This window comes from Strigops habroptila, chromosome 1 (assembly GCF_004027225.2).
Source record: "Strigops habroptila isolate Jane chromosome 1, bStrHab1.2.pri, whole genome shotgun sequence".
Classification (NCBI taxonomy): Eukaryota; Metazoa; Chordata; class Aves; order Psittaciformes; family Psittacidae; genus Strigops; species Strigops habroptila.
Genome location: NC_044277.2, coordinates 96,214,679 through 96,232,186, shown reverse-complemented (window position 1 = coordinate 96,232,186; position 17,508 = coordinate 96,214,679). Strand labels below are relative to the sequence as shown.

The window sequence follows — 17,508 nt, the reverse complement described above, 5'->3', positions numbered from 1 at the left end:
CTTAAGGATCGTCTAGACTCTCCTGTGGCACAGGGTTGGAGTGCCTTCCACTAGACCAGGTTTCTGCAAGCCCCATCTAACTTAGCCTTGAACACTTCCAGGGATGGGGCAGCCACAACTTCTCTGTGCAACCTGTGCTAATGTCTCACCAACCTCACTGTAAAGAGTTCCTTCCTTATATCTAATCTCTGTCTACCGTCTTTCAGTATGAACTCATTACCGCTTGTTCTATCACTACAATCCCTGATGAAGAGTCCCTCTCTGGCATCCTTGTGAGCCCCCTCCAGATACTGGAAGGCTGCTGTGACGTCTTCATGCAGCCTTCTCTTCTCCAGACTGGACAAGCCCAACTCTCAGCCTGTCTCCATAGAACCACTCCAGCCCTCAGAGCATCTTTGTGGCCTCCTTTGGACTCACTTCAACAAGTCCAAATCCTTCTCAGGTTGGGGGCCACAGAGGTGAATGCAGGACTGCAGGTAGGGTCTTGTGAGAGCAGAGTAAAGGGGGAGAATCCCCTCCCTCAGCCTCCTTCTCACGTTGCTGGTGATGCAGCCCAGGACATGGTTGGTTTCTGGGCTGCAAGTGCACACTGCTGGGTCATGGTGAACTTATCACTGATCAACACCACCAAGTCCTTCTCGGGGTTACTCTCAGTCCAGTTTCTGCCTAGCCTGTATTTGTGCTTGGGATTGCCCCAACCCAGGTGTAGAACCTTGCACTTGGCCTTGTTCAACTCGATGAGGTTCACAGGAGCCCACCTTTCCAGTCTGTTCAGGTCCCTCTGGATGGCATCCCTTCCCTCCAGCTTGTCAACCGCACCACGCAGCTGGTATCATCAGATAATTTGCTGAGGGTGCTTGATCCCACTGTCCATGTTGCTGTCAATCAAAGTTGTTGGATGGTCCCAATATTGACCCGTGAGGAACAGCACTCATCACTGGTGTCCACTTGGACATGGAGCCATTGAGCACAACTCTTTGAGTGCAACTGTCCAGCCAGTTCCTTATCTGCTGAGCCATCCATCAAGTCCATGCCTCTCCAACTTAGAGGCAAGGATGTCACGCAGCTTAGTGTTAAAACTTTGCACAAGTCCAGGTAAATGATGTCATTTGCTCTTCCCACATCCACCAATGCTGTAGTCCCATCACCATAGGCCACAATATTTGTGAGGCTTTGATTTGCTCTTAGTGAAGCCATGTTGGCTGTCACCAGTCACCCGCTTATTGTTCATGTGCCTTAGCATAGTTTCCAGGAGGATCTGCTCCATGATCTTGCCAGGCACTGAGGTGAGACTGACTGGCCTGTAGTTTCTTCTGTCTTCCTTTATTCCTTTCTTAAACATGGGGATTATATTTTCTCTTTTCCAGTCAGTGGGAACTTCACCAGAGTGCCATGACTTCTCAAACATGCTGGGTAGTGGCTTGGCAGCTTCATCCACCAGTTCCCTCAGGACCTGTGGATGCATCTCATCAGGTCCCATGGACTTATGCACCTTCAGGTTCCTTAGAGGGGTCTTAAACCTCTCTTCCTTCCAGGGCTTTACCCTATGTCAGTCCACCGAGCAGATCCATTAAGAGGCCAGTCTGCTCTCCTGAAGTTCAGGGTAGTAGCTTGCTGCACACCCTCCTTGTCACCCTAAGGATCTCAAACTCTATTGTTTTGTGGTCACTGCAGCCAGGTCTGACCTTGAACTTCGCGTTCCCCACAGCCCCCACCCCCCCCGCCTCCACTGGTGGGAACAAGGTCCAGCATAGCCCCTCTTATTGTCTCTTAATCTCCTTTATCACTTGGAGAAAGGATTTATCAATGCATTAGAGGAACTTCCTGGATTGCTTATGCCATGCTGTGTTGTCCCTCCAGCACGTATTGGGGTGGTTGAAGTCCCTTATGAAGAACAGAGCTTGTGAACATGAGTCTGCACCTATCTGTCTATAAAGGGCCTCATCCATTTGATCTTCCTTGTTGGGTGGCCTGTAGCAGACCCCCTCTACTGTAATGTCACCTGCCCCTGCCCTCACTGTAATACTGGCCTAGAAGTTCTCAGTTGGCTCCTCATCCATCCCCATGCAGACATCTATGCACGCCAGCTGATCATTGATATAGCGGGTGACACCCCCTCCTAGTCTCCCCAGCCTGTCTTTCCTGAAGAGCCTCTATCCTTGCTGATGTTGGGGGGTGGAGACTGTTTGTCTTTCAGTAAATAAATAAAAATATTAACAATATTTTTATTTGAGCAACCTGGTCTAGTGGAAGGTGCCCCTGCCCATGGCAGGAGGTCGGAACTGGATGATCTTTAAGGTCCCAAACCATTTTGTGATTCTATGATATAAAATGGATAATTGCTCTTAATGAAATTTGGTTTGAGATGTTTTGGTTTTTTTAGAGCATCTCACAAGTTTTAACTGCCATAATACCCTTTGTTAGCATCCTTTGAAAGACAGCATTTCAACATGCAATTTCCAACCAAAAATTCTTTGGCTGAAGGTGTTCTATGCTAAACTGTCTGGTTGAAGTAGTTTTGCAGGATGTTAGCAAATACTATATAGTGATTCACAGGGTCTTACATGATTCTAAAAATAAACGGTTTGTGCTATTTTCCTGCTTCAGAAAGACAAGAAGAGACAAAAAAGACTGTTTCCATAGGTACCTGATGGTACAGACTTCTGAAAGTGAAGCGGATAGGGTGTGCTTAATTCTCTGTTCGTATTTTGTATGTGACATTAATATCGGAGCTTTTGGGAACAAGCTTATTTTAAGTCTCTTCAAGCTGTGTAGGTTGTGTCTAAATTATGTCACCAGCTTGCTTTACTCTCACTGTGGGCTTTCCAGGCTGCAACACCCATGGAAGAGAGACTTCTTAAAGGAAATACCAGACTGTCAAACTGAGAGTCTGAGCCTGAGAAATTACCCAAGTAATTGTATTCAACACAAGAGATTAATCATAGAATAGTTTGGGTTGGAAGGGACCTTAAAGATCATTTATTTCCAACCCCCTGCCATGGGCAGGGACACCTTCCACTAGACAAGGTTGCCCAAGACTTGGTCCAGCCTGGCCTTGAGCATTGCCAGGGATGGGGCAGCCACAGCTTCTCTGGGCAACCTGTGCCAGGGCCTCACCACCCTCACAGGGAAAAACTTCCTAATATCTAAATCCCCCCTCTGTCAGTTTAAAGCCTTGTCCTTGCCTTACATGCTCTTGTAAAAAGCGTCTCTCCAGCATTCTTATAGGCCCTTTTAGGTACTGGAAGCTGCTCTGACATCTCCCCAGATCCTTCTCTTCTCCAGGCTGAACAAGCCCAGCTCTCAGCCTGTTAATAATGTTCTTACTAAATCAGATTGAGGTATGAGAAATAGGTTATCGATAACTTCTATGACATATATGTGTCATAATGCACACACATGCTTTTGTAACTGTATTGTCTCACTGTTCACTGTTATGGTAGCCGGCCACATAAAGCAGGAATGATCATGTGGAATGGTCATGGCACAATGAGGAAATGCAATAGAGAAAGCACTAACTTAGGATGGTGCACCAAATTCTGTTCTTTCTGTTCTTTGTCACTGGTTGTGTACATAACCTTCAGTGTATTCATTTAGTTGTCTGTACTTTTCCTTTCGCAAGCCTCATATCATTTGCAGACATGACCTTTCATTAGTTGGTATGGAACTTCATGCTAGTGGTTTCATCCAAACACTGTTGTAATACTTAAAAAAAGAACAAACACAAAACAACAAAAAAGGGCCATGGAAAACATGGGCTAAGCTTTCAAAAATTTTTTTTTTTTTTTTCTTTTTTTTTTCCATTTTTTTTTTTCCTTTTTTTTTTTTTTTTCCTCTCTCCTCTTTGGGTAAAGTAGTTTTGAAGGAGGTTTTTGTGGTAGTAGATTGGAAATTCATCATACCTGAAAGATAGTACTGTCTCTGGAAGATTAGCTTACATCAGAGTTGTCATTCTCTTATCGCATGCTGCTATCAACCCATTTGAGGAATGCATGTATTCATTTAAGTGAAGTTGGAGACCTGACTGGTTTCTCTCTGACTTTCTTTAAATTGCTGTAATGCTTCTCTGAGGAAAACATTGGACTATTTGGAGACAAAGTAAAAATTTACATCTCCAAGAGGACAACAGTGTGGTATTTTTCTCTTTGAGATCAGTTATAAGTGAAAACACTTCCTTACAGGAATGAAGTGATTTAACTACAGTTGGTAATTGGCGTCTCCTCATCCTATTGATGGTAAATCTCACCTACAATGTATTCACATAGTCATAGTCTGTTCTTTTACACATAGATAATGGGAGAGTGAGACATGGGCAAGGATATTCCAATTCTGTTTTCTTCTGGTATGGATTGTTGCTGAAGATGCTGAGTTAGTTTTCCTGTTAGAAAAATATGGAAATCCTATTCTTATCCACTTGGGTTGGAAGGCATGAGGAATTATAAGTGGTGAGAGTAGGAAGGGGGCTGAAGAATTTTTAAATGTTGATTTTTATTTTTTTAAGAGTGTGCCCACTAGAGAGCAGCAAAAACCTGTATTCCTAGAAGCTTTGGTTATTGGTCTGATTAGGCATTGTTTTCCCCTTTTAAGGCAGGGGGAGAGTAGCTTCAGAAGGAAGTAAAGATCTGTTTGTGCCGAGAAAACTATTCAGTTGTATGTGACAGTGTACTGTGTTTTGGCAGGAGATTAGAAGATAGTGGGATCAAACTGGAGCAAAAGTACAAATTGTATCAAATTGCATTTGTTGGGAATTCTGTAGCAAAAGAGAGGTGGGAACAAAATGAACGAGGAAGAGAAGACACCAAATGCTTATTTAGTCATAGTGGTGTCAGCGTGTCTCTACAACTTCACCAGATCAGGAAGATGAGTAAGTGTAAGTAGGTCAACCCAAACCTCATTTTTCACTTCAAGTAACTTGGCCTCTGTACAGTGACCCAATGTAAATAAATCTTACTGAATAATGTCTCTTACTGTAGGCATTCAGATGCATGTGCTGCTAGGATGAGCCAAGAATATTATTTAAATAGGAAAAAAAGTCATGGATGACGCAGTGAGATAAAGTCCTGCTTGTTAAGAAAGTTGAAAGAAATATCAATGTGTGAATATTTTAGGAAACTTTAATGGCTTTAATGGGTTTAAAAATAATTTGTTCAAGTGTAAATTACCAAAGGGACACTGACAGGAAAATGACTGTTCAATGTTCGCATAGATAAACTCTGAATAAGACTTGCCTTACTACTCTGATGGGGGTGTGGGAAATTATATCTTAAAGAAGTGGTACTCTAAAGAAGCTTTACCTTCCCATGTGCCAGTTCTCATTTTATATGTATTCTAATTATTTTTTCAATAATCTTAATACTAAATAATTTTGCAATTCCATTTCTTACTCTCTGCCCCTTTTTTTTTCTGACTAGTCTATGGGCTGATGAATCTCTCGGAAACATGGGTTTTCATTCTGTAGCATATACATTATGCTACAGCATAAAGCAGATACTTTACTGTATTTTTACTCTAACAGTAGAGGATGATTGGCAGTAATATGCTTTGACTCAAAATCTTGGGGGAAGAAGGTATTTTCAGAAAAAGGGGTACAACTCAGAATCAAGACTTTGAGTTGGAATGTATATTTGAGATCAGATTGCCATTTATTTAAATCTGTGATATCCAGTGATTGAGAGGAGTGTAACACCTAAGGCAATTCAGGTGGTTATCTTAAACTCTTGAGTTTAAGTAAAACACACAAATTTCAGATTTTGGGGCATCTTTTGCTTTGCCACCAATTAATCCTCACACCCTTGAGAGAGGCTTGTTTATGGCTCAGCACATTTTTGTGTTTTGGGCATGGATGTTTAAGTTTGTAAATTTGTCTAAGTTTCTGTATTTAAATCTTCCTGCATGCATGTACACGAGTTCTATGCAAACTTTTGCTCTCCACAGATGAACAAGTAGAGTCAGTGTATTGGTATTTTTATTGTTGCTACTGCACCGTTTCATGTCTGGCTTTGGTCCTGTAAATGCAGGAAGAAATATGGAGAAAGAAATCTGAGGTAGTAGTCTTCTATCTCCAACAACTTCTGCAATGTAAAGAATGTAACCTGATCATCTTAGATGTGATTAGTCTGTCATTCCTGCTTCCCTACCCATGCCTCCTCCTTTCCTAGTGCAATTGATAGCTTTAGTAAACCCAGGAACTTGAGTAATGTAAAGCAGTATTTTCCTGTGGCTTCATAAATAACAAGTCTAAACCATTTTCTGCTTGTGTGAAAGCATATGTTCTTTGGTCATTCAGGATTTGTGTTTTTAATGAAGATTAAGCCTTTATATGACCTTTCCTTGGTACAAAGTTGAAGCCATCAAGTAATGTATAAAATGTTAATCTTAGGTAGCCAGCAGCATCCTATTTGTCACTTACTAAAGCTATTCCCCTGGTTATTGTGGGGGGGGAAAAATTATATTATTTATATTCAGTATGAAAATAGCAGATTGGCATGTTATAGAGGATATGGTGGTGTTAAAAATTCTAGAACTTTAGTATGAGGAACTGTAATGAAACTCTGTTACCTGGAAGAACATCTAGGATTGTAGCCTTTCCCTGTTAATACATAATTGTATAAGGAGAGATTATCTCAGCTTTAAATTTGACTTTCTTTCATCTGATCATCTTCTAATTTTATTTGGGTTTTGTCCTGCTAAAAAGCCTTGTGTTGTTCTTCAGTGTTACAGTTCCGTGTTTATGCAACCAAAAAGATCGTAGGCCTCCTAGTGTTTTGAACTCTTTCTTTAGTCTTTCAAGTTGTTTCTCAACTCAGAACATGTACCAATACTAACATTAATGTTTTTTCTCAATACAGCATTACGGTGCTACTGCCGTCTATGCACAAAAGACAACTTTACATGTGTGACAGATGGGCTGTGTTTTACCTCAGTAACACGAACTGCAGACAAAGTAATACACAATAGTATGTGTATAGCAGAGATTGATCTGATTCCCCGAGACAGGCCATTTGTTTGTGCCCACTCCTCCAGAGATGGAGTCTTTACTTTCTCTCATTGCTGTGACAGAGACTACTGCAATAAAATAGAACTTCCAATTCCAACACCAGGTAAGGGGTTTTGGCATATTTGGGGTTTTTTATGGTTTTTCCAAGCTTCAGTTTTGAAATTGGAGGTGAATTTGAAAGCCTACAATACACCTTAGATTCTGCAAGTAAAATTTAAAGATATTTGGAACAAGAAATTTAATCTTCTGGATAGAGAGGGACAGTTTTGAAGACCTATATGCAAAGTAAATGGAAACTGTGAGTAAGCACATAGTTGCTTTTGTGCCTTTGTAATACTTACCTGGATTCTTGAAAAAGTTATTGTGCAAAAGTTATAAATAATACATTGAAATAATTTGAAGATAAGTGCAAGATACAATCAATTTAGTATCATAAAAAGAAAGAAATAGTTTTACTGTTTTCTTTTGTTTTTACTGTCAGGCCCTACTCCAGGAAAACCAGCTTCTAATCTAGGACCTGTGGAACTGGCTGCTGTCATTGCTGGACCTGTGTGCTTTGTCTGCATTTCACTGATGTTGATTCTGTATCTTTGTCATAATCGTACTGTAATTCATCATCGTGTGCCAAGTGAAGAAGATCCCTCATTGGATCGTCCCTTTATATCGGAAGGAACTACTTTAAAGGATTTAATTTATGATATGACAACTTCAGGCTCTGGGTCAGGTAATGTCACACTTCTAATAGTAATTATTCTGGTTTTGACAACCTTATAAGGCATCAATTTTTCCTATATTATCAAGTCTACTTAAACTTACAATTAACTGGAGAAATTACTAGAAAAGCTACTTCCATGTAGATTCATTTAATATCAGTGAAGATTCAAAATACGGAAATAAGTGAAATAAAAGAAACATACCGAATTGCTGCTAGTGTTTCTCATTCTGAGATTACAGTCTGATATGCAGGAACTGTTAAGCTATTGCAAATGTTTTGTTTCCTCTATTAGTAAGGCGCAGTCATTTACCTTTTTGTTCTGCACAGCATATCTATATTACTGTCTTCTGTGGTTTTGAGATAATTTGTGAAATTTTTTTCTTTAGCTTTAACCTGAAAATTCATTTATATCTGTAGCTATTGGTATATGAGTAATATTCTGAATTCTAAGTATGAGTTAATATTTTAGCCAGTTCTCTCCTTACTGAAGATATTTTTTGAGTTGCAAGTAGCAATATCTATGTGTATAGAATGGATGAAGTATGCAGACCATGTCTGAAGAATTTCTGTCCCTTGATTTCGTGAATTTTCGTTCTAATTCTGACTTTAGCGTGTGTTGCTCTGGAAGGTGATGCAGTAGTCTGTTCACTGCATATAGTCTTTGCTGTCATAATCTTGACATTGTTGCTTATAGGATTGTGATGGTCTGTGTCACAGAAATATGGCTTAGTAGGTGTTGATTGGGGATAATGAGTCAGATAAATAATTGTATAAATTATATAATTTCTGGTACATGTTATGGAGAGAGACATCAGATTGCATACTGCAACCTCTTATCAACTTTCTACTATATATAAAAATTAAATAATACTGAAAATTATTCCAACTACTTGCAAATGTGTGTGCTGAATCATACATGCCCTTTCAGTGTACTTTCTGCAAAGAAATACTGGTGTTTGATTCTCAACTGCTGAATTCTTTAATTTTCCAGAACTGAAAAAATTTATATCAACAAAACCTAAGCATCTAGGTTGTGTTTCTTTCTCGAGGGCAGTAACTGGTAAAACTGTTCAGAGTCTATTGCTCTGTCAAGTAAAATCAATGTAACTTGCTGAGCATATTTAGAATATAGTTTAATAAAAGAGTAACCTTCAGTCATATCTTCACTGAAGAAGGCTAGGTTGCACTGAGTGTGTGGGGAGTTGTTTCAATTGAGAAAGCGTCCAAATAAGATTTGATAGTGATAGGTGTAAGTTGCTCTCTGGTTAGAACTGGAGCTTTAGTAGTTTGTGTTTATGTTGATTTTATCATTTATTTTAGTGATAACTAATCAAATAATGAAAGTGGTTAATAGATGTTCCAATATTGAACTAGAACTTGATAAATGCAAATGCTGGACCTACTCCTCCAGTTATACCCCTTCTAGGAGGGGTATACAGAATTAAGAGACTTAGAGAACATGAAGGAGTTGGAGATTTACATTTCTTGGAATGCAGAAAGCTAGGATATATAGTTGTTACATTATTAGGATAATAAAACTCTCTACTTAATATCTGCAGACTTTTCCTAAAGAAGGCTGAAAAGAAATTTAATGGGGGGAGGGATGGAGAGGAATCCAAACAGACAAAAACCTTAGAAGAGCAGGTGTATGTTGTTTTATAGTACTGTCTGGTTGATAGTTCCCTTATAACTTCTCAGATAATCACAGCACTTCTGCCACTTTCTACATCGCTGCTTTCTCACACTTCTTTAGATCAGAAGTCAGGCCTGTGTTAATGTTATTTCAGACTTAGTTGTCAATTGGTCTTTCTGCTTGTTGTCAGGAATATTCCTTCCTTTTCCTCTGGCATTCCTCCCTGTGGTGTTTCTGAGCCTCTCTTCGTGTTTGAAGACTCTGGAAGTACTCCTTCAAAATACGCTCTTGAAAAGTGGGGAGTCCCAGTTAGAAGAAACTTAGGATTCTTCCTCCAGAGCAAATGGTTAGAAACTACTGACTCTTCCCTTGCCTGTTTGTGAATTACATTTTAAGTAAAAGCAGCATGCTGGGGAATTACTTTGTTTTCAGAGCTTCGAGACACTCAAGCTGATCTAGACACACAGAGCACCTGACCTACTATAGTATTTGAGCATTGGCTACTGATGGCTGCATCAGAGGAAGAAAACCGACAAATGTGGTTGAATTTTACTTACCCCTAAGGAAAGCTCTTCACAAATTTGTTTTTATGCTTGCAAGAAAATTGTGTTCCCTTGTAAATTGTAAAACAAGACTGGATGTTTCTTTAGAAGTAATCTCTTAACTTAAGCTGCAGTGAGTTCCATGTTGTTCAGCCGTTTGTAAAACAAGTATTAGCCTTATTTAGCATTCTGTACTTCCCTTTTATTATCCTAGAACGGTTTGGGTTGGAAGGGACCTTAAAGATGGTCTAGTTCCAACCCCCTGCGACGGGCAGGGACACCTTCCACTAGACCAGGTTGCTCAAAGCTGCATCCGGCCTGGCCTTGAACACTTCCAGGGATGGGACAGGCACAGATTCTCTGGGCAACCTGTGCTAGTGTCTCACCAACCTCACACTAAAGAATCCCTTGCTTATATCTTATCTGTCTACCCTCTTTCAGCTTCAGCCCATTACTGCTTGTCCTATCACTACAAGCCCTGATGAAGAGTCCCTCTCTGGCATCCTTGTAGGCCCTCTTCTGATATTGGAAGACTGCTGTGAGGTCTCCACACAGCCTTCTCTTCTCCAGGCTGAAAAAGCCCAGCTCTCAGCCTATCTCTAGGATAGGTGCTCCAGCCCTTGGAGCATCTTTATGGCCTCCTCTGGGCTCATTCCAGCAGGTCCACGTCCTTCTCATATTGGGTGCTGTGGAATTATGGCAGTGGGATAAGAGGTGCTTCAAGTACTTATTTTCTGTACTGTTGGCAGTGTATGTATTTGCACTGACTTGTATCACTTTGTTTCAAAATTAATCAATCAGTGACCATATAAATTCACAGTGCCCTAGCACTTTAACTGTTAATTTTCTTGTGTTCTGAAATATGCCGGCAGTAGTTAAATCTCATTGAGAAGACTGTACATAAATAGAATAAACTGGAGGTGGGGGATATGGTCACTGAAGGGAGAAAATTCAGAGCTGCTAGTTAACATAGTGCTTAACCCTATCAAACTTAACTGTGTGAAAGGGATGCTGTTAGGCGAGAGGTTGCTAGAAACATAATGGAAACGTACAGAACAGACAAAATAATCCAGACCTAAAAGGCACAGCTAAGGAAGTGTTTAGTCTAGTGACCAAAAGTAGATGTTCTACTTTAAAATTCATGCTGAGGGACCAGACGAGATTGAAGTCAAATAAAAAGGATTCTGTCAGTTTTGTTTTGTGGTATTGTCTGAAGAGAAGCATATAAAATAGAACTGAACAAAACTCTAAAAATGAGCTTCCTCCTCAAAAGGGAAGTAGGATCCATTTTCTGCAATGATAAATATTAAGCTGTTGTCGTTCAGTCTTGACTTCTGTTAGTATTGCCTCTTGTTCTGTGATGAACAAGACCTGAAAGAGCTAGAGGCTTGATGAAAGGAATTGGTGAAACACCTGAAATAAATCCTTCTGCTGAACCTGCAGCTTTTAAGAGAAGGATTTCAAAGTCTTTTGGAGCTGAGAACAATTTTCAGATCATGATGCAAATCTCTTTAAGTATCAACTACATACTACATAGATAGATTGGGATGCTCAGCTGTTACTTTCCAACTCACAAATGACAAAGTAACTTAGTTGCAAGGAAATAGGAAGAATTGCCCAAAACGGGGCATGGGGGACATGCATGACTTCAAGCATGAACCTAAAGTGTTCAGAAATGCAAAGGGTCACAAAAATCAATGTAAAGTTGAGTCAGTTGAAGTGAAACTCCTTGAAAAAACTTATTTGTGGTTCATAGAAGCTTGAAGGGAATAAGATTTTTTCACAGCTCATGCGGTTGGGGGTTTTTATTATTCTTCAGAGGAAGTCTTCTGTGCTGAGACTTATGAGCGAGAACAAAGCTCTAGCAGCTGCTCTTGTTGGCTACCTTTAGTGCTTTAGAACGTAATTCCTGAATTAACCAAATCAGGCACACACTTCTTATGCATTGGACAGTCATTGGTCCAAACTGACCAGAGTACAGTTAAGATATGAAAAAGAAAACTTTTTTATTTTTTTTTAAACTGTCAGAAGGCTTGAGGGTACGTTGTTAAGATATATGAAGATGATGATGAAGGCTTCAGGGCTAAATTAGGTGACTATGGCTGAAGAAAAGATGCTAAATGTTCTGAGCTGCTGTTGAATTTAACATGGGCTTGACGAGCAAACCGACTGTCGTCTTTCCTTCATGCATAGTTAAAAGAAGTTCCAAGAGCTTGAAGTACAGTTGTGCCCAATGTGTACGTCAAAGGCTGATGTTGTAGTTGTTGCCAGTTAGCTACATTACAGGCAGTCTGATTTACAGTAAAGCAGTTGCTCAAGTACTTGGTGATACAGGGCTGCGTTTCCTCTATGGCAAAATGAGGAGACTGCTCAGTTACAACAAAATCCATAAGGAATTCTTATGGATGTAAGATAAATATGGATTACAATCTTATGATTTTGTTCAGTAGCAGGAGAAAGCACAGTTGTAGAAAAGAGAGGTGAGTTGAATCTTGTAAATACTGCAAAAATAACTATAGGAGCATGGTGGGTAGATCAGTTAACAGGGGGTTTATTGTACTGTGACATGTTAATGTGATGTTTGGGTGCTTGTAATGTGAAGTTGAAGTGCTTCATGTCTGGAAGGTTTAGAGCTTAGTATCTGTTTAGAGGTTCACTGATATCCTTGGACATCTCTTTTAAACAAGAAAGGATGTCTGTAAATGTCACAGCAACTTGAAAGAAATACATCTGAAACTCAAAATGTATAGTTTACTGAAACAGCTGTAGGAATAAATATTAGGCATCTTGCCCGTTTCATATATAGGAAATCAGCTTGGTTTTACCATTTGCCAGTGGAATTTGCCATAGCACATAAGTACTAAGGAGGAAGCTTTCTCTGGCCAACAAAGTGAAATTTTACATTTTTAGTGTTTGGTTTGGTCCTGTGGTTTATCTAGTCTGGCCTTTTCTGCATTTCAGAAGTCTGTCCATAAGGAATGAAGGTTAGGCTTCACAGATGAACCTTTACAGTTTGGGCACACAGTACAGTGGACTTGAGGACAGCTATTACAGCCAAAATTTTAATTTTCTCAGTAGGAATTATTGCAGCACCTGAAAATAATTAATCACTGGCATGGTGTCCATGTTTTCCCCTTTTTTCACGTAGGTATGTTGTCAGCACAGATCATGCAGAAAATTCCTGTAGGTCTATAAGTCTTGAAGAACTGCTCTTGAACACTGCAGTGTTCTAGTTTGCACTCCTCAGACTGAGACACAAGCATGGCAATGCTGCTGACCAGATCAGATGTCCTTTTAGTGCTGTTGTTAGCAAAGAATGACCAGAGATGGACACGAAGTAGTTATTTGAGCTATTAGTTGGTATTCATTTTCTATAGCGTATGCAGATGTTCTATCAGCTATTGTAACAGTGATTATGGAGTAATAGATTACTTTGTAAAGTGTTTTATTTAAGCAAAATAATCCTATACCAAAAGAGCTTATTGTGAGCAGATAGCCTGGCTGCATTCATCCTGCAGCTTAGTATCAGCACAGATTCCTGTGATAAGCCTTGCAGTTGCAACAGGAAAGATTTAAAATAAACCCTGGTTGGGGGATGCCAGTGCTTCTTGTTTCTTGTATAAACTTACTGAAGCATGGTATGAGCTGCTGTGAGTTGGAAGCATGTAGATGTTCCAAAGCTACAAAACCTTCATGAATGTAAGTATTTTTCTCAAGTATAATTATAGTGAGGTGCACAAGAATGGGCTGTGAAATGGGAAGCTTGTGTTACAAGAATGTTTTCCTATTTTACACTGGCTCGAGAGTGCTAATAGGCTGCTGGCATACTTGGGCATGAGTGTAAACTTTTGACAGTGTTGCTGATAAGCATGGTTTAATTTTAACTTAGAAATGCTCTTGAATTATGAGTTACTGGCAGATTCAGTCCCCTCCTGCCCTCCCTCCCCTGCACCAATTTAAAAAAAACCCCAAAACCCCAAACCTCAATCCTAATCCCGATTGTTTCATGGTTTGAATTAAACTGCCAAAATTCTAAACTGAAAGGAAGCTTGTATCTTCTTCTGTAGAGGCAGTTTGTAGCATAGCGCCTTGTTTTGCTGGCCTTAAAGGTTGAAGGCAGCATCATGATAGTTAGCAGTTCACAAGAAGCTCTTAAAATTTTAAGAAAGTTTATGTGCATTCTAAGAGAAATATCTTATGGCATATGGATCTTACATTTACTACTTACCATAAGTGTTTATTTTGTTAGAATGCTGTTTAATGTTAAATCTTCTTTTTAGGCTTACCTTTACTTGTGCAAAGAACAATTGCAAGAACTATAGTACTTCAAGAAAGCATTGGTAAGGGTCGCTTTGGAGAAGTCTGGCGAGGGAAGTGGAGAGGAGAAGAAGTTGCTGTGAAGATCTTTTCTTCAAGAGAGGAACGCTCATGGTTTCGTGAAGCAGAAATTTATCAAACAGTTATGCTAAGGCATGAAAACATTCTTGGATTTATAGCTGCAGACAACAAAGGTTAGTGATACTATGAATTCATTTTGCTGATTGTGTACCCAGTTAGAATAGATGGTAAATGGAGTGGAAAATAAAGTTGTGAGGATCCAATTAAGAGTAGCAAAAAAAAAATTTGTTATTAGAGCATTTCAAGTTTTGACAGGCTTTTCATAGGCTTTATGAAGGAAAAAAGTACATTTTCCTTTTTCTGGAAAACATGCTTTGTTTAATAATTTAATTCTTTTTATTTTTTAATTTTTTTAATTGCATATTTAATGAGCTGTAATGTCTACAAGCAAGTTAAACTACTGGCTAAGTTTGGTACCAAAAAGGAAATGCCTTGTCCTGTCAGCCCAACACATTTCTGAATACATGCACCTATACTTCCCTTACAGACTAATAAGATAGACGTGTGGGACCAAAAGAGATGATGTCTAATCCTGTTGTCCTAATAGAAAATAGGAGTTAGAGGATTCGTTTTTAAGGCTGAGGTGTGATAAGTTACTAATTAAGAACTCCGGTTAGAAAAGAATTTGGAAAAGCAGAATTATCAGTTTGCTCCGATTAAAAAACTATACCTGTTTCCTGAAGGTCTCCTGATAAACCTTTAAGTATCCACCAAGAGGAACAGTTTAACCATTTTTTTTTCAACTTGATTTGTTGCAGTTTCAGTCAGATGAGTTTCCTGGGTTTTCCTGCTGTCCAGTTTAAGACACAAGAATTTGTCAAAACCAACAGAAGTTTTGAATTTCTTACATTAAGAGGAGCTAATTATACTGTTTCATTCAGTTATTTTAATCTGAAATTACATGTTTCACCATAAATGGCTTTTGTCTTTTTTTGCAAAGAAAGCACTGACAGAAAATTCTGTCACCCTAGGGGGAAGTCAAGAATCCACACACATCCTTGGCTTCGTAAAGGGCTCTCAGTTTTGTGGGAAATTCCTAAATAGTTTTAGTGTAGTTGAAATACACCTGTAAATAGAATTCCTTTTAATTATCAGATTAATTTCAAGTTTCTACATCTATACAGATCTCTAGAATTGGAGCAGAACCCAAGAGGTTGTGCGTAACACTTCCCTTCTCCAGGAAAGGGTTAGCTCCTACCAAATCTCCAACAGCTTGCAGATCTCCAGCATACCAGGCAACGTTTTCGTGCAGCTTATTATGCTTACCATTAGAAAGTATCTTACTTTCATGCCTAAGGTTGGATTGGATATTAATAGCACCTGTGAGAGCTTGAATTTATTCTGATGGCGCCAATGGAGTATCTTGAGCCTGGTTTAAAATTAATAGATCAGTTGCATTAAAAACATAAATGGAAATCCACCTCTGCAGAAGCCTTACTATGTCTCACTGAAAAGCATAAAGGATATATTGCAATACCTTAGCTATAACTTTTAACAAAATCTATCTGTGGTTAAGCATACCAGTCTCCCATTTTGCCCCAAACCCATAGATAGTTTGTCCAAAAAATACAGTTGACTACTGTGCAGAAGAGGTATGAGGAAGATTTCCTAAATGAGTGGGTTCCTAAAATAATTTCCTGATTGCTGGCGTAGGTTCCAGATGCAGTAGGATGAAATTCCATTTGACTTGGTCATCTTTAGGTTCCTTGTAATATAATATAATGTGATATAACATTGTTCCTTGTTTCTATTGTTAATATGCTGTACATACGAAGAAAAAATCTTTAGGTGATAGGTCATGCCATTATTTAAGGCTTTAAGGGTTTAGGGCAAGACTCCTGTTTTCTTGAGAATTAGTTGGTAATTGGTTTATGAAAAATGAGTAAAGACATGTTTTAAAACTGCTGCTATTCTTGGCTGTATTTTCTAACAGTATTGCTGTCTCAACAGATGTGGAAAGCTGGATTATTATTTTTAACCCACTAATGCAGAATTCTCAGTATAACCACCCGCATTCTCTCAATGAGGAAAGATGTACACACCATTCTATCTCTAGGTTAAGCATTCGGAAGTCCTGAATATTGAAGTTGATACTTCATCTCTTGTTAGAATACTTCAGGCCACCTGTATCCCATTAAATAAGAGAACATAGAGGGACCATTATGGAAGTAGTTATTCCAGTTTACCAGGTGCGCGCTGTCATGGTACTCTGAAAGGAGCAAGTGTATCACAACATGTCTTTAGAGACCAGTGGCTTAAAAAACACCTATTAACAGTCTTTCACTGTAGATGCTAGTGCTAACTGATATGTGCTTATTAGGTGCTAGGAGCAAGATGAAATATTAGTTCACAGCAATAATAGCTGTGAAGGATTTGCATCCATTTCTCCATAAGGTAGACTGTTGAATGCATTCAGGAGTTACTACAGCCTAGCTGGAATGCACAAAGTCATGAGACTAAGAATCTCACTGTGTGTCTGAGACCCCCTGCAAAAATAACTACGGAGATGGAGCAGTAAAACAATTACTTGTGCAATCCCAATTCAGTGCTTGCTGAAAGCTTCAGTGATTCGTGTAAAATTCTCAGGAGTAGGTTCTCATGTATCCATCATGAATGCTGAGGACTGTTGCCTCCTGACATGTAGCTTGTGGTGTAAGTGTGGGCCAGTGTTATGCTGCAAATCTTTCCACCAGTAAAGGCATTAATTAGGTCTCCTCTTCACACAACTGCATATTTTTCACAACTGCTAGGGGACATCTGGCTGGCCATTGCAGTTGTAAAATTGTGGGGGTGCCTTCAAGTAGAAGGATGCACGTATAAGATTAGAAAGTGTTTACAAGTGCAGATAGATTAGCTAAGTCGGTGGTGTTCAGCTCAGATGGTGGAGTCAAAGCTTGTGACTGAACTGCTATCTTGACTCCTTGTTATGCTACACTGTTTAGACATTCCATGTGCCTTAATGGCACATTCTCGCTTCTCATCCTCTACTTCCCCACAATTACGTGGTATTCAAAAGGCTACAGGGGCTGGTCCCATCTGTCCCATCCCAAAATTCACTGGGGTAGGTGCTGCTGAAAATCGGTAAATGATTGTAACTGCAGTTGTGTTCTTTCTGAGTAGTATGCTTGTGTTCTTGATAGCTCTTTACTTAGCCAGGAGGGTATACTAACTTTCAGATACTGCTGGGTCATGGAAATTACTTTCTGGGCCATGTGTAGCCTTA

General features: G+C 39.4%; 1 protein-coding gene across 3 annotated transcripts in view; it reads left to right on the top strand.

Annotated features, from left to right (window-relative positions):
• Positions 1-17,508, top strand: part of TGFBR1 (transforming growth factor beta receptor 1) — a 37,711-nt gene that overhangs the window by 3,418 nt on the left and 16,785 nt on the right. For 2 of the 3 annotated variants that reach the window (XR_003991426.1, XM_030486012.1), the window contains exons 2-4: positions 6,849-7,100; positions 7,479-7,721; positions 14,168-14,398. Coding sequence is in view for 2 of the 3 variants with exons in the window: in XM_030486012.1 (XP_030341872.1) it covers positions 6,849-7,100; positions 7,479-7,721; positions 14,168-14,398 (726 nt within the window). In the remaining variant the exon portion in view is untranslated. Of the gene's footprint in view, positions 1-3,828; positions 6,079-6,848; positions 7,101-7,478; positions 7,722-14,167; positions 14,399-17,508 lie in introns of those variants that run through there. The other variant, XM_030486143.1, reaches the window with a different exon arrangement.